The sequence below is a fragment of the Leucopleurus acutus genome, assembly GCF_964270905.1.
Source record: "Leucopleurus acutus genome assembly, chromosome: 19".
Lineage (NCBI taxonomy): Eukaryota > Metazoa > Chordata > Mammalia > Artiodactyla > Delphinidae > Leucopleurus > Leucopleurus acutus.
In genome coordinates, this window is record NC_139161.1 from 47,760,222 (window position 1) to 47,783,477 (window position 23,256).

Consider the following 23,256-nt stretch of genomic DNA (forward strand, 5'->3'; position numbering starts at 1 on the left):
AGCCTGGGCCTCTTCTCTCCCCCAGATTGCCCAGAATTAAAAAAAAAAAAAAAAGGCGTTAAGAGGTCTGTCAGTGGGGAGGACTCCAGGGAAAAGGATCTGTGCACCACCTTCTAAGTCTCCATTCTGCCCCTTGGACAAGCCTCTTTGGAGGCTCTTGGTTTTCACCTGTAAAATATAAATAGTAACAGTCCCTCCTACCACACTGAGTGTTGTGAGGGCCAAATGGAATGTTACTGATGAAATATTCTGGAAAACTAAAAGCTCTTTTTTTTGGTAGGCAGCATGGAGGCGGTGAAGGGACTTATGTCAAAAGTCGCATCTCGGCTTCAGGTTTCTTCTGTAAAACCAGAGGGAGGTGGAGTGGTGGCAGGGATAGTCAGCCACTTAAAGTCCGCCATCTCTAGGGAAAGCCTCCCTAGGTCCGCGACCCAGAACATGAAGGAGGAAGTAGGGAGGGGAGGGGAAATCCCGTGGGTCGCTCAGCATCCCCCTCTCCTGCCCCTTTCACCCCGAGGAAGCGAAGCCGCCACCGGGCCCAGCAGAGCGCTGGGAGGGAGGGCGCCGAGGCCGGCCGGGCGGTGGCGCGGGCGGGAGGCGGGGTCCCCCGGACCAGTCGAGCCACGTGCGGTTGTTTCCGTGCCGGGGCGATCACGTGAGCAGCGTCAGCTGACCCGTCACGGTGGAGCCCGGCGGTGGCGCCCCGCATCCCCCGCCCTGCCGCTCCCGGAGTGCAGGACCTTGCTGAGGGGTAAGTGCGCCCCCGCGCCCCCTCTGTCCCCGGCCCACCCCCGCCTCCTCCGCCCCAGCCCCTGTCCCTCTCCCATCCCCACACACCCGGCTCGGCACTCCGGAAGCTGTGGCGAGGAGGGCCGTGGCCGGGCTCAGCCCCGCGCCGCCCCCAGGCGGCCAGGAGGGGATGGCCCTGGGGAGCAGGGGGCGGGAAGTCGCTCTTACCACCGAGGCCGAGGGCTGGTCACCGCCCCCGAGCCCCGACATGGAGGAGCTGCTCCGGAGCGTGGAGAGAGACCTGAACATCGATGCCCGGCAGCTGGCTCCAGCCCCGGGGGGCACCCACGTGGTGGCCCTAGTGCCTGCGCGCTGGCTGGCCAGCCTCCGCGAGCGCCGGCTGCCCCCGGGACCGTGTCCCCGCGCTGAAGGCCTGGGCGAAGCGGAAGTCAGAACTCTCCTGCAACGCTCCGTGCAGAGGCTGCCGCCCGGTTGGACGCGAGTGGAGGTCCACGGGCTGCGGAAACAGAGGCTCTCTTACCCGCTGGGCTCCCTGCCTTTTGAGGAGGGGTCCGGCAGCCCGGAGACCCTCACTCGCTTCATGCAGGATGTGGCTGCCCAGAACTATCGCAACCTGTGGCGCCACGCATATCACACGTATGGGCAGCCCTATAGTCACAGTCCTGCCCCTGCAGCTGTCCCTGCCCTGGACTCAGTACGACAAGCTCTGCAGAGGGTCTATGGTTGCCCCTTCCTGCCAGTGGGCGAAGCTCCCCAGTGCCCATCACATGCCAGAGATGGCCCCTGTCCTCCTCGGGGCAACCCTGCCTCTCCCAGTCTTCTGAGAGCTGAGGCGCTGTTGGAGTCACCAGAGATGTTGTATGTGGTGCACCCCTACGTGCAGTTCTGCCTGCACGATGTGGTCGCCTTCAGCCCTGCCAAGCTGGCCAACAGCCAAGCCAAGGTGCTCTTCATTCTCTTCCGCGTGCTGAGGGCCATGGACGCCTGTCACCGCCAGGGACTGGCCTGTGGGGCCCTATCCTTGCACCACATCGCTGTAGATGAGAAGCTTTGCAGTGAGCTACGGCTGGACCTGAGTGCTTACGAGAAGCTCAGAGAGGATGAGAATGAGGAGATCTCTGTAGCAAGAAAGGGGGCAGGCCTTGAGCCTGGAGAGGAGGGAGGAGGGGGACCTGGGTGTCCCACCTGCCAGGAGGAACTTAGGGACCTCGTGCTAGACTGGGTTCATGGCCGCATCAGCAACTTCCACTACCTCATGCAGCTGAATCGGTTGGCAGGTCGGCGGCAGGGGGACCCCAACTACCACCCAGTGCTGCCCTGGGTGGTGGACTTCACCACGCCCCGGGGGCGCTTCCGAGACCTGCGCAAGTCCAAGTTCCGCCTCAACAAGGGGGATAAACAGCTGGACTTCACGTATGAGATGACGCGGCAGGCGTTTGTGGCAGGTGGCGCGGGGGGCGGGGAGCCACCGCACGTTCCTCACCACATCTCTGACGTGCTTTCTGACATCACATACTATGTGTACAAGGCTCGGCGCACACCCCGGTCGGTGCTCTGTGGACACGTGCGGGCGCAGTGGGAGCCCCATGAGTATCCTGCAAGCATGGAGCGTATGCAGAGCTGGACACCTGATGAGTGCATCCCCGAGTTCTACACCGATCCCTCCATCTTCTGCTCCATCCACCCTGACATGCCTGACCTGGACGTGCCAGCCTGGTGCAGCTCCAGCGAGGAGTTCGTGGCTGCCCACCGGGCGCTGCTGGAGAGCCGAGAGGTGTCCCAGGACCTACACCACTGGATTGACCTCACCTTTGGCTACAAACTCCAGGGCAAGGAGGCCGTGAAGGAGAAGAATGTGTGTCTGCACCTGGTGGACGCCCACACGCACCTGACCAGCTACGGCGTGGTGCAGCTCTTTGACCAGCCGCACCCCCGGCGCCTGGCCGGGGCCCCTGCTCTTGCCCCTGAGCCTCCACTCATCCCCAGGCTGTTGTTCCAGACCATCCAGGAGAGCACAGGCCGGGAGGACTTCCCAGCACAGCTGACGAATGGAACGGGCAGGCCGGTTTTGGAGGCCGCTCCCCGTGAGGCCGCCTGGGCCAGGGACATGCCCGTGGTGGGGGAGGATGACTTGGAGCAGGCCACAGAAGCTCTGGATTCCATCTCCCTCACTGGGAAGGCAGGTGACCAGCTGGGCCCCTCCTCCTCCTCCTCTTCTAGTCACGCCCCTCCAGGCCTCCTGCCTTTCTCGGGGGCCTCAACCTCTCGACCAGGCCGCCGGAACAAAGCTGCTGGGGTAGACCCCGGGGAAGGTGAGGAGGGCAAGATTCTTCTTCCGGAGGGCTTCGGTCCTCTGCAGGCTCTGGAAGAGGTGGAGAAACTGGGCAACTTCTTGACCAAAGGCCTGGGGGGCCGCTTGGAGGTGCCTCCGCAGCCCCAGGTCCAGCGCGCCGTGCTGCTGCGGGACCTCTTCCATCGGGACATGCAGGCGCTGGGTGTCCTGCTGGCTGAGATGGTGTTTGCCACCAGGGTCCGGACGCTGCCGCCTGATGCGCCTTTGTGGGTACGCTTCAAGGCTGTTCGGGGGCTCTGCACACGCCATCCCAAGGAGGTCCCTGTGTCTCTGCAGCCCGTGCTGGACACGCTCCTGCAGCTCAGTGGCCGTCAAGGCCCCGTGGTTGCAGGGAGGGGCAAGCTGGACCCGCTGTTCGAGTACAGGCCCGTCTCCCAGGGGTTGCCCCCGCCCTGCCCGGCCCAGCTCCTCAGCCCCTTCAGCTCCGTGGTTCCCTTCCCTTCGTACTTCCCCGCGCTGCACAAGTTCATCCTCTTGTACCAGGCAAGGCGCGTGGAGGACGAGGCCCAGGGGCGGGAGCTGGTCTTTGCTCTGTGGCAGCAACTGGGTGCAGTTTTGGGTGACATCACCCCCGAGGGCCTGGAGATCTTGCTGCCTTTTGTGCTGTCGCTCATGTCTGAGGAGCACACAGCCGTGTACACGGCCTGGTACCTATTTGAACCTGTTGCCAAGGCACTGGGCCCCAAAAATGCTAACAGGTACCTACTGAAGCCTCTCATTGGTGCCTACGAGAGCCCCTGCCGGCTACACGGGCGCTTCTACCTGTACACCGACTGCTTCGTGGCCCAGCTAATGGTGCGGCTGGGCCTGCAGGCCTTTCTCTTCCACCTGCTGCCCCACGTCCTGCAGGTGCTGGCAGGTGTGGAGGCCTCCCAGGAAGAAAGCAAGGGCCTGGCGGGGGCTGCAGAGGATGAGGAAAGTGGGCTCCCGGGGGCCAGGCCTAGCTCCTGTGCCTTTGGGGAGGAGATCCAGATGGACGGGGAGCCTGCTGCCTCCTCGGGCCTGGGGCTCCTGGACTACACGTCTGGCGTCAGCTTCCACGACCAGGCCGACCTCCCCGAAACAGAGGACTTCCAGGCCGGGCTCTACGTGGCCGAGTCCCCTCAGCCCCAGGAGGCTGAGGCCGTGAGCCTGGGCCGGCTGAGCGACAAGAGCAGCAGCAGCGAGACATCCCTGGGCGAGGAGCGGGTGGCAGACGAGGGGAGCGCCCCGGTGGACAAGAGCAGCCTCAGGTCGGGTGACAGCAGCCAGGACTTGAAGCAAAGCGAGGGCTCCGAGGAGGAAGAGGAGGAGGAGGAGGGCTGTGTGGTGTTGGACGAGGGGGAGGGGGAGGGGGAGCAGGATGAGGTCCCCGAGGCGTCTGAGCTCACGCTGTCCAACACGGTGCTGTCCATGGATACGGTCGTGGCCGGTGACGGCGGGGCTGATGGGGAGGAAGAAGAGGAACCACTGACCGAGCAGTCGGAGGGCAAAGAGCAGAAGATCCTTCTTGGTGAGTTCTCAGGCCTGGAGGTGTCGGTCTAACACTCATCGTGTGCGGAGCCCCTGCCCTGTGCCAAGCAGTGGGTCGAGCAGATCCACACGCAGCAGAGCCATGGGCCTGCCCTGCTGGAGCTCACGTCCGTGCTGTAGGCAGTCTTCCGTAAGCACGAGTTCTGTTAGTGCTACAAACAACAATGGCTGGCTACCACGAGGGAATATAACATGGGCTTAGACCTCATTTTCAGGGGTCAAAGAAGGCTTCCTTGGAAGTAGGGCCTGCTGGGGTTCAACGAGGAGGAGGTAGCTGGGCAAAAATGGCAGGCTCTGCGGTGGGAAGAACGTTCCAGGCAGAGGGAACAGCCTGTGCGAGGCTCTGAGGCTGTCATGGTTCCATTAAAGGATCTATGAAAGGCCAGTGTGGTTAGACTGAGAGAGTGAAGAGAAGCGGAAGGGGAAGAGGCCAGAGGGGATGGTAGCCAGGGCCTCATTTCGGAGCTGGGGGAGATTCACTGAAAGGGTCACCCTCCTGCAGGGTATGCCCGAGTAGAGGTGCCTGGAGCAGCCCCAAAGCCAGACTCCCACAGGCCAGCTCTGCTGCTGCTAAAGGGAGGGTGGTGGCGTGGGGTGGCCAGGCGCTGGCTGGGCTCCTGGGCACAGTTGGAGTCCGCGTCGGCTAGGCGGGGTCCGTGGGGTGGGGTTGGGGAGTAGTGAGCCGCCGTTATCTGATGAGCTCAGGGCCTGCCCCCGCCCTGCAGATACGGCCTGCAAGATGGTCCGCTGGCTGTCCGCCAAGCTCGGCCCCACCGTGGCCTCTCGCCACGTGGCCCGGAACCTGCTGCGCCTGCTGACGTCGTGTTATGTGGGTAAGGCCGGGGATGGGGCTTCCTCCAGCCCTTTGCCCCTCTTCAGCCCCCTGTAGCGGATCCTTCCCACTTTCACCTCGGACCACCTCCTGGCCCGGTCCTGGGTCCCAGTCTGTAAGCTCCTTCCTTCCTTGGGTGAGGCACGGGGAGACCCCAAGCTAGAGTGAGCAGGAGTGTGCACTGCGGTCCCTGAAGGCCCACCTCCCCCCTGCCCTCCACTAGCTGTGGCCCTTCCTTGACAGGGCCCACCCAGCAGCAGTTCACCGTGAGCAGTGGCGAGAGCCCCCCGCTGAACGTGGGCAACATCTACCAGAAGAGACCAGTACTGGGCGATATAGTATCGGGGCCCGTGCTCAGCTGCCTCCTCCACGTCGCCCACCTGTACGGGGAGCCCGTCCTCACCTACCAGTACCTGCCCTACATCAGCTACCTGGTCAGTCACCGTCTGGCAGCCGGGGTCTGGGCGGCTGAGGGCCGACCCAGGACCTCTCTGGGTTCCCGGCGGTCTGTGAGGCAACCTGGCCCTCATCTGCTCTGTGGCCCTAGGTGGCCCCGGGTAGTACCTCAGGCCCCAGTCGACTGAACAGCCGCAAGGAGGCGGGGCTGCTGGCAGCGGTGACTCTGACCCAGAAGATCATCGTGTACCTCTCAGACACCACCCTCATGGACATCCTGCCCCGTATCAGCCACGAGGTCTTGCTGCCCGTGCTCAGCTTCCTCACTTCCCTCGTCACGGGGTAGGGCCCTGCACCACCCCACAGGGGAGCAGCCCGGCTGGGGGGCGACCTGGGGCGCGGGGCGTCAGGAGTGTTGGTTTTCATCCCAGCCGGGTGACCCTGAGGAAGCCACACCTGTCTCTGCCTTCGTTTCCTCACCTGGTCTGGACCAGTTGGTCTTACAGCTCCTTTCGTTTACGGCTTTGGATAGATCTGGGAAAGCCCTGCAGAGGCAGTGGGGGCTGGAGCTTATAAGCTCTATTTCCAGGTTCCCAAGTGGAGCCCAGGCCCGGACTGTCCTGTGTATGAAAACCATTAGCCTCATCGCCCTCATCTGCCTGCGCATCGGACAGGAGATGGTCCAGCAGCACCTGAGCGAGCCCGTGGCCACCTTCTTTCAAATCTTCTCTCAGCTGCACGAGCTTCGGCACCAGGTGGGCAGACCTACCTGGCTGGGGTGGGCTGGCCAGGGGCCGTGGCCTCCGCTGACTCCCCGGGCTTCCTGCCCACAGGATCTGAAGCTGGAGTCCGTGGGCCGCAGTGAGGGCCAGCTGCCAAAGGTGGCCTTCTCCGATGGGCAGCTGCGGCTGGTGGACCCCACCCTGCTGGACGAGCTGCAGAAGGTGTTCACCTTGGAGATGGCGTATACGATCTACGTGCCCTTCTCCTGCCTGTTGGGTACTGGCCCATCACGTCCCTCCCAGCCTCTGTGGCTACAACTCTTCCCCTGGGAGGGCCCCATGCTCCCCCAGCCCCTAGAGTCAGGAGTGGGTGTTAAACACAGTTCTCTGGGTCAGAGCAAAGGGATTTGGCCTTAGGTCCCGGAGTCCCGGTGACGTATAAACAGGGATTGAGCTTTGGCCAGCAAGGAGGCACAGGAGCAGCCTGGCCCGTGCCTGGGGCAGGCAGGGCAGTCAGGCTGCCGGACTGACGTCTTAGCAGCCATCTGAGAGGAATTAGCAGCCCACTGTTCACGTAACTTCCCGTATAGGCCGGGCCCTGTGCCAAGCGTCTATGTGTGTCATCGCCCTGAATAGGATGAACAGTGCTGGTCAGATATGTTGTCATCCCACCACTGAAATCTAGCCTGTGGGAGGGAGAGCATGACCTGTCTTGTTCACCGTTCTGTTTCTGATGCCCAGCATGGCACGCAGCACATGTGGAAGATGCTCACGTGTCCATACTGAAGGAATGAATCCACGTTTTCCTGGGGAGGAAACAGGCTCAGAGATGAAGAGTTACTTGCTTAGAGTTGCACAGACAGTACCTGGCCTGCCTTCTGTGGCTCCCAAGCCCGTGGGTGGGTGGTGGCAGTCACTTGCCATCTCCCCTAATCTCAGGACCTCTCCCGCTCCCATCCAGGTGACATCATTCGGAAGATCGTCCCCAACCACGAGCTGGTGGGGGAGCTGGCGGGGCTGTATCTGGAGAGCATGAGCCCAAGCCATCGCAGCCCTGCCAGCGTGGAGCCCACCGCGCCCAGCACCGGCCCTGAGTGGGACCCCCAGGGTGGGGGCTGCCCCCAGGACGACGGCCACTCGGGGACCTTTGGGAGCGTCCTGGTCGGGAACCGCATCCAGATCCCCGATGACTCCCAGCCTGAGAGCCCCAGCCCGCTGGGCCCCATCCCCGGGGTGGGTGGCGGGGACCTCGGCAGCCAGAGCGAGGACAACGTGCTGAAGCGGAAGCTGCCACGGAGCGTGCACGGCCTGAGTGGGAACTGGCTGGCGCACTGGCAGTACGAGATCGGCGTGAACCAGCAGGATGCCCACTTTCACTTCCACCAGATCCGCCTGCAGAGCTTCCCCGGCCACTCAGGGGCCGTCAAGTGTGTGGTGCCCCTGAGCAGCGAGGACTTCTTCCTGAGTGGCAGCAAGGACCGCACCGTGCGCCTCTGGCCCCTCTACAACTCTGGGGACGGCACCAGTGAGACAGCCTCACGCCTCGTCTATGCCCAGCACCGCAAGAGTGTCTTCTTTGTGGGCCAGCTTGAGGCCCCGCAGTGTGTGGTGAGCTGTGACGGGGCTGTGCACGTCTGGGACCCCTTCACAGGTGAGCGGGCCCAGGTGAGGCCTGTTCTGTTGCTGCTGTCCTGTACTCCACCAAGGGGGGTGGCTTGGGGTATAACGGTATGTGGTTGAGGGTGACCCGGTGAGGCCACAGAGAGGAGCATCTAAGACTCAGAATCCGTCATACCCAAGTTTGAATCGGCTCTGCCCACTTACTTGCCGAGTGAGCTTGAGCAAGTCACTCTGCTGCTCGAAGTATCAGTTTTCCTGTCTGCAGAATGGGAATCTGAACAGCTGCTTTAGAGGGTAATGCATAGGGCTTTAGCTTAACGTGGAGCACGCAGTACCTGGCTGGTAAACAGTTGCTCGCATATTTTTGTCATCACTGTAGGCAGAAATAAGGTTAAAGAGCAGGGGTTAAGGAGGTAGAGTAGCATTGAGGTAGGTGGTGGGGAGGTAGCTTTCGGCGAGGGTGCTGTGTGAAGAGAGGGGCCTGGCTTGGCCACGGAAGTAGGAAGGTGGGAGGGTCAAGAAACATCTTTCGCAGCATTTATTGAGGTTTCCTGGGATGCGGGAGGCAGGTACAGGGTGGGTTGGGGGGATAGGAGGAGTCGGGGCTCTTCCGTCAGTGGCCGGGACCCAGATCCACCGTGCCTTTCCTTCCCAGGGAAGACCCTTCGCATGGTGGAGCCGTCGGACAGCCGGGTGCCCCTGACCGCTGTGGCTGTCATGCCCGCCCCCCACACCAGCATCACCATGGCCAGCTCTGACTCGACCCTGCGCTTTGTAGACTGCCGGAAGCCTGGCCTGCAGGTCAGGGGCATCCTGTTCCCTGAGCCCTGGCCTGGGTGCCTGGCAGGGCGGAGAGACCCCTGAAGAGAGGAGGCCAGGGCAGAGTTTCTCTTTGGTGACAGATCATCTGTAGCAGCAAACCCTGGGGGTGGGGGGTGGGGCTCTGGCTCTGGGATTTGGGGAGCCCCCCCTTGATCGGGGACGAGGCTCAGGCCTTCCAGCTGTGTGGGTTGGGGGATGAACTGGACCTCAGGGAGATGCGGGTTGGAGCAGGCTGTGGCGCCTCAGCTTGTCTTCCTCTGCCCACAGCATGAGTTCCGCCTGAGCAGCGGGCTGAACCCTGGGCTTGTCCGCTCCCTGGCTGTCAGCCCCAGCGGCCGGAGTGTGGTGGCCGGCTTCTCCTCGGGCTTCATGGTGCTCCTGGACACCCGTACGGGCCTGGTTCTGCGTGGCTGGCCTGCCCATGAAGGGGACATCCTGCAGATCAAGGTGACAGACCAGGTTCCCTTCCCCTCCTGGCTGACTGCTCCAGCCGTCACCTCTGCTTAGAGCCCACCCAGGACAGGCTCCAGCTGACCTCCCTTATACCTGCCCGAGGACTGGTGGGCAGGGAGGGTCAGGAGCCAGCTGCACCATGGGGGCCTCGGCAGGAGGCTGGCCGCTGGGTGGAACCGGGGGGCCGAGCTGACCCTGCTGCTTCCTGGTGATGTTCTAATGAGTAACCCTTGTCCATATTTGTCTTACTTGGAGGATCAGGGGTCGGGCCCTGTCCATGACCCAGTCAGGTTAAATAAAGCTCAGCTGGGAGGCTGTTTACTGCCCCCAGACCACTGAGCAGAGTCCATGCCCCCAGCTGGGCTGTCCCGGTGCGGGCAGGGGCGGATCGGGCATGGGAATCCTGCCCCCACCTCCACCCCCAGCCCATTTTCAATCACAGACCTCAGGGAACTGCTCCGGGAGGTGCAGGAGGGGAGGAACAGGGCTCTTTGTGGGAGGGTTTTTCCAGGCACCTGGGACTCCCTCCCCATCCTAAGCGGCAACCAGGGGACATGCACTGCCACTGCTGGGGGCAGGCAGCCCCCGGTTCCCTCCAGGGCCCCCCAGGGGATCCTGGGTTCTGGGTGCCTCTAAATTCTGACTTTCCAAGAAAGCATCAGGAGGTCTCTAGGGTCAGCCTGGGTGTTAATCCTGGCTCTGCCACTTATTGGTTCTGTGACCTTGTATGATTACTTAACTTTCCTGAGCCTTAGTGTTTTCCTCTGTAAAATGGGAACAATGACAACACCTTCCTCACAGAGTTGTTATGAAGATTAACCACGGTTAAGACGTGTAATGTACCTAATACAATGCTTGACATCGTAAGTGCCCAAATTATAATGATGACTAGGTTGATGACACTTAATATATTCCTGTTAACTAACGTTGATATAACGTGGGAGGGTGGCAGCCTGTCCCCGGCTCAGGACACCCTGTCCTCCTGGGAGATCCTGTGGGAGGAAACAGGAAGACCCTGGGCCCTGCTGAGGCTCTGCTCTCCCCGGGCAGGCGGTGGAGGGCAGCGTCCTGGTCAGCTCCTCCTCTGACCACTCCTTGACTGTCTGGAAGGAGCTGGAGCAGAAGCCCACGCATCACTACAAGTCAACCTCCGACCCTATCCACACCTTCGACTTGTACGGCAGCGAGGTGGTAACTGGCACCGTGGCCAACAAGATTGGCGTCTGCTCCCTACTTGAGCCGCCTTCCCAGGCCACCACCAAGCTCAGCTCCGAGAACTTCCGTGGCACGCTCACCAGCCTGGCCTTGCTGCCCACCAAACGCCACCTCCTGCTGGGCTCAGACAACGGGGTCATCCGCCTCCTGGCATAGTCCGAGGCAAGAGCTGGCCAGGCGGAGGTGGGCACATGTCCTCCAGGAGTCCATCCCTCACCTTTGTTTCCCCAGCAGCATCCCTCCTGGCAAGCCTCCGGCCCCATGCCCTGGGTACCCACATGGCCTGCCAGCTAAGGTGGCCTGGAGGTCTGGGCTCCTGAACCCCCAGAGCCACTGAGGCTGCCAGAAGGGATCTCGTTCATGGCTTGGGGCGATGCTGCCCCACCGAGCCAGCAGGAAGCAAGAGCGAGAGCCTGGGGAAGGCATTGCTGTCCTCTCTTCTCCCCAGCTCCACCCTCTGCATCCACATGGGGACAGGAAGCTCTGGGAAGGGGAAGGGAGACTCTCCCTGCCTAGCCAGTCTCCAGCCACAGCACCCCTTGCTGGGCTCTCTCTGCCCCTGTCCTGCAAGGACCGGGACGCCACCACAGTCCAGGACACTGATGGTGCTTGGACTCCAGCCTCTAAGGGCTGGCCATGGTCCAGGAGTTAGGGGCCTTGGGCAGTGGTTTAAGTGTCCTCCCAGCCAGGCCCTGCCCAGTGTGGGACCAGTAGGGGAAGAAAGAGGGCAGGACCAAAGGAGAGAAGATGGACTGGGCCCGGTGGTGCCTGCCAGGAGTGACCCCATGCCTTGCCTGCCCACCCGTCACCACAGTGTTTGTGCCTTGAGTTGATGAGACAGCCCCTGGGTCCAGAGTCCCTGGGGGAGCAGGTCCAAGACCCTGAAAGAAGGGGCAAGAAGGGTCATCTCTGCATCTCAGGTCTCCCTCCCCCAGGGGACAGGAAGACCCAGGCATCCCCGGGTCCTCACGTTCTGGAGCAGAGATGAGGTCTGAGGCTGGGCCTCTGCTGCTCTCTCACTATTTGCAATAGATGTAAATATGATCAATAAATTCTTTGGAAGAGCCGTGGAACCGAGTGAGGCTTCTCTTTTTTTTCGGCCGTGCAGTGGGAGCGCGGAGCCCCAACCCCTGGGCCACCAGGGAGGTCCCTGAGTGAGGCTTTTCCTGACGACGGCGCCAGGGTGGGGAAAAATTGAGACCCTGCAGCTTCCGGGACAGCGAGGAGAGGGTGAGGAGGTGCGGAGGCAGCCCGATCACTGTTCTTCAGGCGGTACCGGGTACAGGGCTTCTGGTTCGTGCAGCCCCAGGCCAGTTTCCAGAACCCTCACCCTTGAGGAGGGTGAGGAGGTATTGCTCCCGATGAAGTAGGGTGCTGGGAGAGGCTGTGTCCCTCCGCATCTTTCCTCTCCCCACCCCCGCCGTCTGGATCCAGGCTGGAGGCGTCCAACCAGGAGCCTGGGCATGTGAGGGTTGAGGATGGGCATCCTATCCTGGGTCCCTGCGTCGTCTCTTGCAGCTTCCGCTTCCCTGCTCTTGGGAGGGGGAGGCACTTATGGGGGAGAGGAAAGGACATTGGAACTAGGAACCTGGATGTAACTCTGAGCCCAGCTCTGTGTCCTTGGGCAGGTCACACAGCTTCTCTGTGCCTGACTAAGACAGGGATAACCTCTCACTTCACGGGGTCACTGGAAGGCCCCTGTCCTTCCTGGATCTGCCCTCCGGCTGAGGACAGCCTCATCGACCGTCTCCTGAACCTCCTTTCTCCGGGCTCAAGTGGGACCCACATCTACGGGGGTTCCAGGTAGCTGTCCCAGTATTAGATGCCTTGGCGGGAAAGGGGTTTTTGGTCCTAATATCAATGTTTAACCGGATGTGCAGGTCAATGTTTACCAGAAGAGAAAGCAATTGGAACAGGGGTTGGCTGAGAGCAAAGGTCCTGGTGGCAGGGGAGGGCTCAGCCGGGCTGGCTGGAACCCGGGCACAGCGTGGGGAGCACCCAACTGGGGCCAGAGGGACATCGTGTGCAGCAGCGAGGAGCCTGCCGAGGTAAGATGGGTGGCTTGGCCTGGAGCTGCCCGCCTTGCCGAGGGGGTCTGGGCTGAGTTTATTCAGGAGACCTGTCACTTCTCCGCCTCCTGGGGTGATGAGGAACCAAGGTGGAGGTTCTGGGGGGAGTCCCTCGGGGAACTGAAAGCCTGGAAGCCTTTTCTTGGCAGGAAGATTCAAAAGCCCAGGTGGGAGATCAGGACCCTGGCCAAGGGTCCTTGTGTGGGATGGGGATGGGGCCACGGGTGATAGAAGGATGCTTGAGATGGGGGCGGGATGGGTGTGTGTGAGACCTGCTCCGAGGCCGGACCAAGACCTGCCCATCCGCACCCGCCAGCCTGGCTTCCCGGAGCCAGCCTGGGGCAGAGAGAGGGCCAGGTCCTGTGTTTTCCGTAAGTCCAAAGGTGGCTCTGGCCAGAGTCATTCATTGGGCTCTGCTGTTGGGTCAACAAGGCCGGTCTCTGGCCCAGCCCACCACCCCTGCTGAGACCACAGTCCTGTCCACCCTTGTGGGCAAGAGCAGACCAGCCAGAAAAGGTGGGCCAATGGACAGCCAGTTGGATAGGAGCTCCGGGGTGGAAGCCTCAGCACGGAGGAGGCTTCAGGGCAGGCGCCTCCCACAAGAGGGCCCTTGGGCTAGACTGACAGCAGCCGTTGCTGAGTGCCAGGCCGTGTAGTCAGGGCTCACGAAGACTGACTTAGGTTGGTCTCCGCGATACACATGGGTAGAGGTAGGGACTTTCGCCACCATTTTACAAGATGAGGCAAAGCCCAGAGGGGTTAAGGGGGATGTCCTACGTCCTCTGCCAAGAGGCACAGCCTGGATTCAAACCCAGGTCTGACTCACAACACCAGGCCTTGAAGAATGGGGACATGTTTTTGTTTGGGTAATATTTTCCCCCTATGAACAAAAACATTTTCAGTGCATGAAAAGTGAACGATCAGAAAACGCAAAGGGGAAAAAGCAACTCGGGGGAGTTCAAGCAATTCACCGCTCAGAGGGCTGTGCTTTGGGCGCGTGTGCTGCCGCTGTCCCCGTCCCCTCCTTGGTGACGGCTCAGGACTTCGGCTGCCCGTGAGCGTGAGGGTGGGATTCCACGGCGGGTGTGGGCGCGAGGAAGGAACGGAGGATTCCCATCCCGCACAGGAACATGGCGCTGCTCTGGCTGCCTGAGCTTGTCCTTGTGCTCAGCTTGTCCTGCCTGCAAAGCCCCTGCTCAGCGGTGAGCCTGGGCCGCGGTCTGGGTGGGGCGGGGAGGCGGCTACGGGGGACGCCAGGGGTCCCGGGGAAAGAGGAGGGGGGCAGGGTCGAGGGAGGTCTTGGCTTTAGGGGTTCCCTCGCCTCTCCTCGTTCCTTTCTCAACAGTTCTCTCCTGTGAGCACCATGGAGCCCTTGGGCCTGCAGGTACTGGGGAGAGAGAGGCACGGCAGGGAGGAAGGCCCCAGGGGGCCTCGCCTGTGGCTGGTGCAGGGTGGGGAGACCTGTGGGAAGGATTGCTCTCCATCTGCTTCCTCCTTTCTTCAGCTGATGAGCGGGCAGACCCAGCAGAAGCTACCCCCACTTTCCCTCCTCAAGTTGGGCAACCAGGTACAACCAGGTGGGGCTGGGGAAGAGTGGGCGGGGCCTGAGGGAGGAGGGCCAGCGGCAGGGGCAAGGAAGTGGGCGGGGCCTGAGGGGAGTGAGCAGTGAGGCTGAGGCCTGAAGGGAGAGGGTGGGAGGAACCGGAGGAAGGGACCTAGTCCCCTGAATGCCATTGCCCATGTCTGGACTGGGACAAGGCCCTGCTGTCCCCAGCACAGGGGCTTTGAAGGAGATCTTCAACACAGAACCTGGAGCTGACCCCTTGACCCCACTGACCCCTAATCTGTCCCTGCAGGAGCCTGGTGGCCAGACTGCCCCAAAGAAGGCCCCAGGAGACTGCGAGGGGTCCCCAAACCCGGAGCAGACCCGCAGGCTGGCCCAGGCCATGATGGCCTTCACCAGAGACCTCTTCTCCCTGGTGGCCCAAAACTCCACCAGGCCCAACCTGATCCTGTCGCCTCTGAGTGTGGCCCTGGCACTGTCTCACCTGGCACTAGGTACTACGGGAGCACCTGTCCAGACCAGCAGAGCTGGGAGGCCAGTAGGAACTCATTACCTACCCCAGAGTTTACGAGCAGGTGCTTCCTCCATCAGGGTCACTTGGATGTTTGGTAAAAATGCAGACTCCAGTCTCTGTGAATGAGAATCCCAGGGATTGGGCCCAGGATGTGCTTCTGGTGATTTTTGTGCAAGAATATGATAGGTACAATGTCTCCGTTGGACTGGAGGGTCTCACTGTAGGACCTTCCCCAGAGAGGGAAGGCCATAGGGTGAGGTTGCCCAGATTGGCAGCAACAGAGATGCAAGTAAATTTGGGAGTCCTGTCCCTCAGACCAGTTCAGGATACGGGAGGAGAAAGTGCGGTCTCGTGGGCATGCTCACTGTAGGTATTCAAGAGGGATGGGAGAGGGCAGTGGGGGCGGGAAGGACCACAGCTGCTGTGTCCCCTCCAGGTGCTCAGAACCAAACGCTGCAGAGGCTGCAGCAGGTGCTGCACGTGGACTCAGGGCCCTGCCTCCCCCACCTGCTCAGCCGCCTCTGCCAGGACCTGGGCCCTGGGGCTTTCCGATTGGCTGCCAGAATGTACCTGCAGAAAGGTAGGTGCTGGTGGCAGACACTCTCTAGGTTGTGCCCTGGGGTGGACAGGGGTGAGGGAGACGGGTGTGGACTCAGGCAGCCAGTCGGAGCACAGGTGGTTGTGGGGCCCAAGTGCTGGCAACAGCCTGTGGGCCCTTCTGTGCAGGATTTCCCATCAGAAAGGACTTCTTGGAACAATCAGAACAGCTCTTTGGTGCAAAGCCCATGAGCCTGACGGGAAGGAAGAGGGATGACCTGGCAAACATCAACCAATGGGTGAAGGAGGCCACAGAGGGGAAGATTGAGGATTTCCTCTCAGATCTGCCAGATGACACAGTGTTGCTTCTTCTCAATGCCATCCACTTCCAGGGTGTGCTCCTCCCCTTCTCGGCTCCCTGCCCGCAGACCCTACCCCTGCCCTGTAGGCACGCTTTTTTCTGAGGGTCCCTCTTCCTCCCCAGGCCTGGGCCGGGAGGGTAGGAGACAGGTAATTGTGTGGCAGGACGGAGGCCCAGGAACTGGATGGGGCTGTTGTGGAGAGAGTTCCCTAGGAGGAAACCGAGTCTTAAAAGACCCAGGGGAGGTTCCTGGGAACATGGCAGGGCAGGGGAGAACGCAAGCCCAGGTTCTGCAATCACTCCAGGGAACAGACCTCAGATTACCTGTGTATCACCCGGCACAGCACCCCCTGGTGTTTCAGCCTCCACCTTTCATCCCTTAAATGGGTTCTGGGTGGGATGGGGAAGAGACTGGTGGGGTAGAATCTACCTTGGTCCCAGTCTATATGGCCCCTGCCCTCTGCTGGATTCAGGCTTCTGGAGGAGGAAGTTCGACCCGAATCTCACGCGGAGAGACACTTTCCACCTGGACGAGCAGTTCACGGTGCCGGTGGACATGATGCAAGCCCGCACGTACCCGCTGCGCTGGTTTCTGCTGGAGCAGCCTGAGATCCAGGTCACCCTTGGCTCTCCAAGCCTGGGCTTGGGTGCTGGGAGGTGGAGAAGGGAATGGGCCCCTGTGCAGCAGGCACAGGGGTCAGGGGTGTGCCGCACCTTCCTTGCAGTCACGTCGCTGGGGCGGGTGGCTCTGGAAGGTCTCGCTGTACCCCCATCCAGGGAAACTGAGGCTCCAGGCACTGCGGGTTTAGTGGAGCACAAGGAAACAAGATCCCTGCTCTGGGGAGGGAAGACACACAGTGCACGAGCAAACGTAAATCAACAGGATAATTTCAGAGAGTGGGGGGAAAGGTATTTTAGCTAGAGGGGTCAGGGAACCTTCTCTGAGGAGGGGACACTGAGTTGAGTCCCAGGTGATCTTTGGTTATGGGGGTTTATTACAAGGACCCATGGGTCGTGGGGCAGCACAGGGCCTCAGCACCCTGAAGCCTGGGAGATGCGACCCGAGCTTTCACACGGTGCTCCTTGGAAGGGAGGATCTGTCAGCATCCTGATGGAACATTCTGATTAGAGAGAGCGCTGTGTCAAGCTATCTCAGGTGCAGCCTCCCTCGCTTCCAGCCTAAACACGGTCCCCTTGGCCTCAGCGGCTGATCCCTGGGCCAGTCGGCTGTGGCTGAGACCGCAGTGTTGGTTAGTTTCACAAGGGCTCTTCTGAGAGGGGCTGTGGGTGAGGCAGGCCCTCGGAGCAGTGTCCCTGCTTCTCTCCGGTTCCCCCGACACGTGGCCCATCTGGTTCGCCTCCACACCAGTTCTATTCCTGCTGCCCCTTCCCGCCAGGCTGTGTCCTGCCCACACTTCCTTCACCCTTCCGTCTCCATCCTTGGCCCTCCTTGGTCTTCCTCTTGTCTCGCCCGCCCTCTGCGGGCTGGCCCGGGTAGCCAGACACTGGCACTCCCCCTCCCACCACAGGGGTCCTGCTCTCTGGGCACTCTGCCTGGAGCCCGAGGAGTGACATCCACCAGGGCCCACGGAGCCCAGTGGTTTTCACAATTCTTTAGCTGCGGAAACTCTGTTCACGTGAAATCTCACCCCAAATCACAGTATAGATACACGGCCAGGCAAAGTCACAGTTGGAGGAGAGAGGAGTGGATAGGGTACCACCCTTGACAGCGGCTCCTCTGCTAGGGCAACCTGGTCCATTGTACACATGGAAGTGAGAGGCGGACACAGGGGGTTCCTCACCCTGAGTCATGGGCTAGCTGGTAGCAGAGGAGGAGAGAGAAAACTACCAGTTACTGAGTGAGCGCCGCCTACGTGCACACGCTCGGCCAGAAGCTTTAAAATCTTCTCTCTTTCCGTCACATGTCAGCCGGCAGTGTGTGCAGGTAGTGTTACTCCACGGGTAAGGAAGCGGAGGCTCAGAGAGACCCCGCACACACCTGTGAAGGATGGAGTGTCTCCTAAGCGATGCTGGCCCAGTCCCCACGTGGCCTGGGCGCTCTCTGGTCCTCACGCCGTCTCCTTGCCTCGTCTGTAGGTGGCTCATTTCCCCTTTAAGAACAACATGAGCTTCGTGGTCGTCGTGCCCACCCGTTTCGAGTGGAACGCGTCCCAGGTGCTGGCTAGCCTGAGCTGGGGCGTGCTGCACCAGCCCTTGCTGCGGGAGAGGCCCACCACGGTCCAGCTGCCTAAGCTGCACCTGAAATACCAAATGGACCTGGTGGCCATCCTCAGCCAGCTGGGTAAGGAGGCCGGGCGTGGGACAGCTCCCGGCTCAGCTGGACAGGGTGGGTGAGGAGGAAGCCCCCCAGCCGGCAGGCCTGAGTCAGAGCTAGACTTGCGTCCTGGCCTTTTCTGGGGCTTAGGGAGGTGAGAGGGTTTGATATGCACCCTCGGACTCTCTGTCCTGGGCAGGGGGTGGGGCAAGGGAATGAGGACCTGCTCTGCCCAAGACTGAGCACCGCAGAGAATCCTGGGTGGAGAGCCAGGGGTGGCATGTGAGCCTCGCTGGCTCTCCTGCGAGAGGCACGAGGAGCCCACCATGTACAAAGAGCTGAGTCTCACGGGGGTCGGCAGAGGAGGAATCAGGTACTTACAATTTAGCGTAAGTGATAAGACAGAGGGCTTCTCTCTAGTCCACCCAGGGAACTATTGAAAAGGCATCTGTCTGGACTTCGGGGCAGGGGCTCAGGGAAGGCTTCCCGGAGGAAGGAACCTTTAAGCTGATACGTGCAGGTTAAATAGAAGTTAACCGGCAGTCTGTGGGTTCAAGATGCTCCCTGGCCGGGATGCCAGACACCCTCCCAGGCAGGTCCATGCAGCGTGTGGGGCAGAAGGCAGCTCTGACCAGCCATCTCCTGGCCTGGGCAGGCCTGCAGGAACTGTTCCAGGCCCCGGACCTGCGCGGGATCTCAGACCAGAGCCTGGTGGTGTCCAGCGTGCAGCATCAGTCCACGCTGGAGCTCAGAGAGGCCGGCGTGGAGGCGGCCGCGACAACCAGCACGGCCATGTCCCGCATGTCCCTCTCCTCCTTCAGCGTGAACCGCCCCTTCCTCTTCTTCATCCTCGAGGACAGCACGAGCCTGCCCCTCTTTGTGGGCAGCGTGAGGAACCCCAATCCTGGCGCGCAGCCGGAGCTCAAGGAGCAGCAGGACTCCCCTGACAACAGGGACTTTTTCCAGCACCAGAAAGGCTTCCCCCGCGGAGACAAGCCGTTTGGCCCTGACTTAAAACTTGCGCCCCCCTCGGAGGAGGATTACCCCCAGCCTAGCAGCCCCAAGTGAGGGGCTTGGCCGCCAGCAGCCCGAGTCCCTGCTTGGACCAGCCTCTCAACTCATGTCACTCTTTCCAAACAGCTTTGTGGGATTGCGGGCGGGGGCCTGGGGCGCGGTCTGGCAGAGGGGAGGAGGGGAGCCAGTCTCTCTTCTCCTCTTGGGGGGTTTGGGGAGGGGCGGCGCTGGGAGGAGGGCAGGCATCGGGGAACCGTGGGCCTTGATCCAAAGGGGTTCAGAGGGTGTCCTCGTCTGGGGCTTGGGCGGAAGGGCAGCTGTGGATTCATTTTTGTCAGGAAGGTAGGTAGGTTATTCCCTAAGTTGGCTGGGTCGCCTCCACGCCTGTTTACCGGAGAGGGAGGGCCGGGGAGGGGTGGACACCTGGCTGGGGAGATGGGGTGGCCCGGGGGTGCCGAGCACTGTTGTGGGATTAAACATGTGGGTGGAGGTCGAGCCTCCCGCGCAACTGCCTCTGCCCCGAGCTGCCCAAGGCCCAGCAGCCTCCAGACCACCCCGTGGCCTCAGTCTCCCCGCTGGCCCTCGGAGGTACCAACACTGCCAGGACTCCCCTTTTTTCCTCTCCCCTCTGTCCCCCCTGCCTGGTGTCTCAGTGGCTGAGGGGTGGGGGGCGTTAGCTCCCGAAGGCTCTTTTGTAAAGTTTTTGTAGTGATTTTTATGCCACCTGAATAAAGAATGAATGGGCCTGTCTGCTGTGAGGTCACTGTTTGGGGCGTGGGTGGGAGCATGGGGGCTGGAGGAAGGCGGGAGGAGGCCACGGGCTGGGCCCCCAGGAGCAGCAGCCCTCTCTGTGCCACGTCTGGCCTCTGGTCACTCGCCAGCCCTTCTCCACCGTGCCGTCCCTCTGACTTCACCAGCCCTGCCCAGGGCCACCCCCTTGCCAGCCTGGCTCTGCTCTCAGCCTGTTCCTCTCTACGGACCTCAGGCATCTGGCAACAAAGGCGGCTCAGAATAGCACCAGCCTCCTGGTTTGGGAGAAGAACTGGCAATTAGGGAGCTTGAGGAGTTTCTAATTACACGCCAGCCCTTCTGCCTGGAGCTGGCGCCCGCCAGACGGGGGCGGGCAGGCTGCCGGGAGCACCGGCTCCAGATGGAGGCTGTCAGCGCCTGAGGATTTGGGGGAAGCAATTGGGGGCACCTTGGCACAGAGCTGGGGGCAGCCCTTGTCTGTGAGTATAGGGTGTCCATGTGGCAGCAGCCACCTGCGGCCCTGTAGTGCGGTGGTTAAGAGCAAGTCCCTAGGTTGGGATCTTGCTTCTTACAAGCCAGCAGTGTGTGGAGATGGGAAGTAAATCAACAGTGAAATACATGGCATGTCAGAGGGTGGTGAGAGCTCTGGTGAGAAGTAAAGCAAGGAAGGCCTCCCTGAGGAGGTGACTTTTGGAGCAGAGACTAGAAGGAGGCAAGGGTGGGTACTATGGGGACATCCTGGGGAAGAGTGTCCTGGGCAGAGGAGTGGGAGCTGCTCAAAAGGTTCAGGATGATCAGGAGATCCGTGGGGCTGGAGTGGAAGGGGTGAGGGGGGAGATGTAGGAAGGAATCAGAGAGGAACTGAGGGCAGACCACTGAGGGATTTAGGGCCGCTGTAAAGACTGTTGTTGTTATCTTAGGAGAGGTAAGCGATAACTGGAAAGTTAAATCAGCAAGCCCCCCAGCTTAATTTTACCTCGTGAGTTTTTCTCAGCTCTCTCTTCCTCTCCATTTGGGCTCTAGCCACAGTTTGGATCTAGTCATCACTCCTGAGGGTCACTGCTGTCGCCTCCCGGGTTCTCCGTGCTGCCGGTCTGGCTGCCTTAACTGCATCCTCCGCCCTGTAAATACTAGTCAAGGGCTTTCTGTGTGCCCAGCAGCTCCCCAGGTTCTGGGGCTGCAGCGATGAAAAAGCCAACAAGACCTCTACCCCCCAGAGCCTAAATCTGGTGGTAGAGTGGTCTAGACAATAAACAAGTTAAAATTTGGGGTTGAAGTATAGTATGCCAAGTACACAAGTCATAAATGTACCTAAGCATAATGAATTTCTTTCACGAACCAAGTACCCCTGTGAAACCAGTACTCAGATCAACAAACAGTACTCACTCTCCTGGCTTCTGATAACAGACTAGTTTTTTCCGGTTTTGAACTTTATGTAAAGGAATCGTGCAGTCTGTCCTCCCTTGTGCCTGGCTTCTTTCACTCAACCTCCTGTTCGTGAGATTCATCCGTGTCGTTGGGGATGGAAATTAGTCATTCACTGTGGAAGGCTTTTTTTTTTTTTTTTAATTTATTTGTTTAGTTGCACGGGGTCTTAGTCGTGGCAGGCGGGCTCCTTAGTTGCAGCGGGTGAACTCTTAGTTGCGGCATGCATGTGGGATCTATTTCCCTGACCAGGGATCGAACCCTGGCCCCCTGCATTGGGAGCATGAAGTCTTAACCACTGTGCCACCAGGGAAGTCCCTGTGGAAGGCTTTAACTGAGGGGCACCATGGTCTGAGGTAAGCTCTGACAGGCTCATTTGGCTTCTGTGAGGAGAACAGACTTAGAGGCACAAATGCAGGAGGAGGGAGGCTGGTTAGCAGGCAAGAGACATGGGTGGCTTGGCCCAGGCTGCCGGCTCTGGAAATGCAGGAAAGTGGTCAGACTTCAGGTATATTTTGCAGGTAGACGTTATAGAATTTGTGCATAGACTGTACGGCAGATGAGGGAGAGGAAAGAGTTAAGGATGGTGGGGCTTATCATTCAAATCCCTGGATTTTTGTGTTGAGAAAAACGGGTTTTACTGAGATGGGAATCAGAGTGAGGGACAGATTTTAGGACTGGAGATTTTAGGATGGCAGATTTTTTGATTGGAGATTTCCATTTTGAACATGACTGAAATGCCACACTAATATAGGGTGACCATATGTCCCAGTCTTCCCTGGGATGGTTCGAGTTATGTCTGTGGTTCCAGCTTAATTCACAGCACCCGCTTTTGTGCTTAGAAGTGTTTGGATGATGAATTGTATGTTCCTCTTACATGCTGGGCATCCATGTGGCTATGTCAAATTGGGCTGGAAGTGTATATTTGGGAGCTCACAGATGCACTGAAAGTTATGGAACTGGCAGAAATCACCTAAGAGGAGATGTAGATGGAGACAGAAAAAAAGGTGTCGCAGAAGCCAGCAAGGAAGATGGAAAAGATGGGGCTTTTGAGGTGCGAGAAAAATGAGAGGGTGTGGAGAGTCAGGGTTTCAAGGAGGGACAGTTTGCCGTCTGCTGGCGAGGGCAGAGATGTCCATTTGGTGGTCAACGCAGACGTCACCCGTGAACTGGGCGACAGCAATTTCAAAGGAGAACTGGGCACAGAAGCAAGTTGGAGAGTGAGGAAGGAAAGGCGCTAAGAGTAAATAGCTCTTCCCCGCATGTCTGGGAGGGAGGGTGGAGAAATGGACGGTAGCTTTAGGGGATGCGGCCATAAAGGAAGAGTCCTTAAAGAAGGGAGTAGCAGATGCTGTTTAAAAGCTGTGGAATGGTCCTTCAGGGAAGGATTACATCGGTTAGGCAGGAGAGGGGCTACCTGCAGGAGCCTAGTCCTTGAAAAGCACCAGTGCAGGCCCCCTCCTTTGGCAGGCGTGGGACACACTGCTTTCACGCTACTCGGAAGAAAGAGAAATCTTCTTTCTTTATAAGTTATTATAAATAATTAGGACATACAAAAGGGTATAATAAATCGTATAGGGCCACTGTCCAGCTTAAAAAATATTCTCAATATAGTGATAGTCCTACATTCCCTTCCTCAATCCTTCCCCTGCCCCCAAAACCATCATCCTGAATTTGTTTTTTTTATTATTTTCATGCATTTCTTTTACTTTCACCACATGAGTTTTAATCCCTGAGTGGTATATATTAATAGTATCATTCTGTGTGTTTTTAAACCTTCCACAAATGTATCATCCTGCAACTTGGCATCACTCTATATTGTGAGATGAATCTGTGTTAAGTGGCTTCCCTTTAGTATTTCTCATAGCTGTAGGCTTTTTTTTTTTTTTTTCCACCCCTTATCTAATCTCCCGTTGCTGGACATTGAGGGAGTTTTCTTTCTTTCTTTTTTTTTTTGCCACTACACAGTGCTGCTGTAACATTCTTGCTACATCCTTGTGCACGTGTGCAGAGTCTTTTCAGCTCACATGTTTAGGAGTGGAATTGCTGAGTTGTGGGTTTGGGTTTTCCAT

At 59.7% G+C, this 23,256-nt stretch overlaps 2 protein-coding genes across 3 annotated transcripts; both read left to right on the forward strand.

Annotated features, from left to right (window-relative positions):
- The first annotated feature begins 717 nt into the window (after positions 1-717).
- WDR81 (WD repeat domain 81) lies at positions 718-11,737 on the forward strand. The gene is made up of 10 exons (XM_082860733.1): positions 718-4,595; positions 5,341-5,448; positions 5,691-5,881; positions 5,995-6,185; positions 6,433-6,598; positions 6,677-6,842; positions 7,527-8,216; positions 8,841-8,986; positions 9,275-9,454; positions 10,511-11,737. Exons 1-10 carry the CDS (start codon positions 920-922, stop codon positions 10,829-10,831), a joined length of 5,835 nt encoding a protein of 1,944 aa, XP_082716859.1. The 5' UTR covers positions 718-919; the 3' UTR covers positions 10,832-11,737.
- An 853-nt stretch (positions 11,738-12,590) lies between these two features.
- On the forward strand, positions 12,591-19,754 carry SERPINF2 (serpin family F member 2). Of its 2 annotated transcripts, none has more exons than XM_082861031.1 (10): positions 12,591-12,723; positions 13,871-13,946; positions 14,090-14,128; positions 14,249-14,311; positions 14,601-14,802; positions 15,259-15,402; positions 15,549-15,752; positions 16,194-16,336; positions 17,818-18,022; positions 18,651-19,754. In XM_082861031.1, exons 2-10 carry the CDS (start codon positions 13,875-13,877, stop codon positions 19,061-19,063), a joined length of 1,485 nt encoding a protein of 494 aa, XP_082717157.1. In that variant the 5' UTR covers positions 12,591-12,723; positions 13,871-13,874; the 3' UTR covers positions 19,064-19,754. The 2 variants fall into 2 exon arrangements, with proteins under 2 accessions (XP_082717157.1, XP_082717158.1); XM_082861032.1 differs by lacking the exon at positions 12,591-12,723 and adding an exon at positions 13,308-13,454.
- The last annotated feature ends 3,502 nt before the right edge of the window (positions 19,755-23,256 follow it).

Coding starts and splice junctions, on each gene's coding strand:
- WDR81 (XM_082860733.1), top strand. CDS start 920: ATGGCCCTGGGGAGCAGGGGGCGGGAAGTCGCTCTTACCACCGAGGCC. Junction 4,596..5,340: donor AGAGCAGAAGATCCTTCTTG/GTGAGTTCTCAG, acceptor CCCGCCCTGCAG/ATACGGCCTGCAAGATGGTC. Junction 6,599..6,676: donor TGCACGAGCTTCGGCACCAG/GTGGGCAGACCT, acceptor TCCTGCCCACAG/GATCTGAAGCTGGAGTCCGT.
- SERPINF2 (XM_082861031.1), top strand. CDS start 13,875: ATGGCGCTGCTCTGGCTGCCTGAGCTTGTCCTTGTGCTCAGCTTGTCC. Junction 15,403..15,548: donor CAGAATGTACCTGCAGAAAG/GTAGGTGCTGGT, acceptor CCTTCTGTGCAG/GATTTCCCATCAGAAAGGAC. Junction 15,753..16,193: donor CAATGCCATCCACTTCCAGG/GTGTGCTCCTCC, acceptor TGCTGGATTCAG/GCTTCTGGAGGAGGAAGTTC.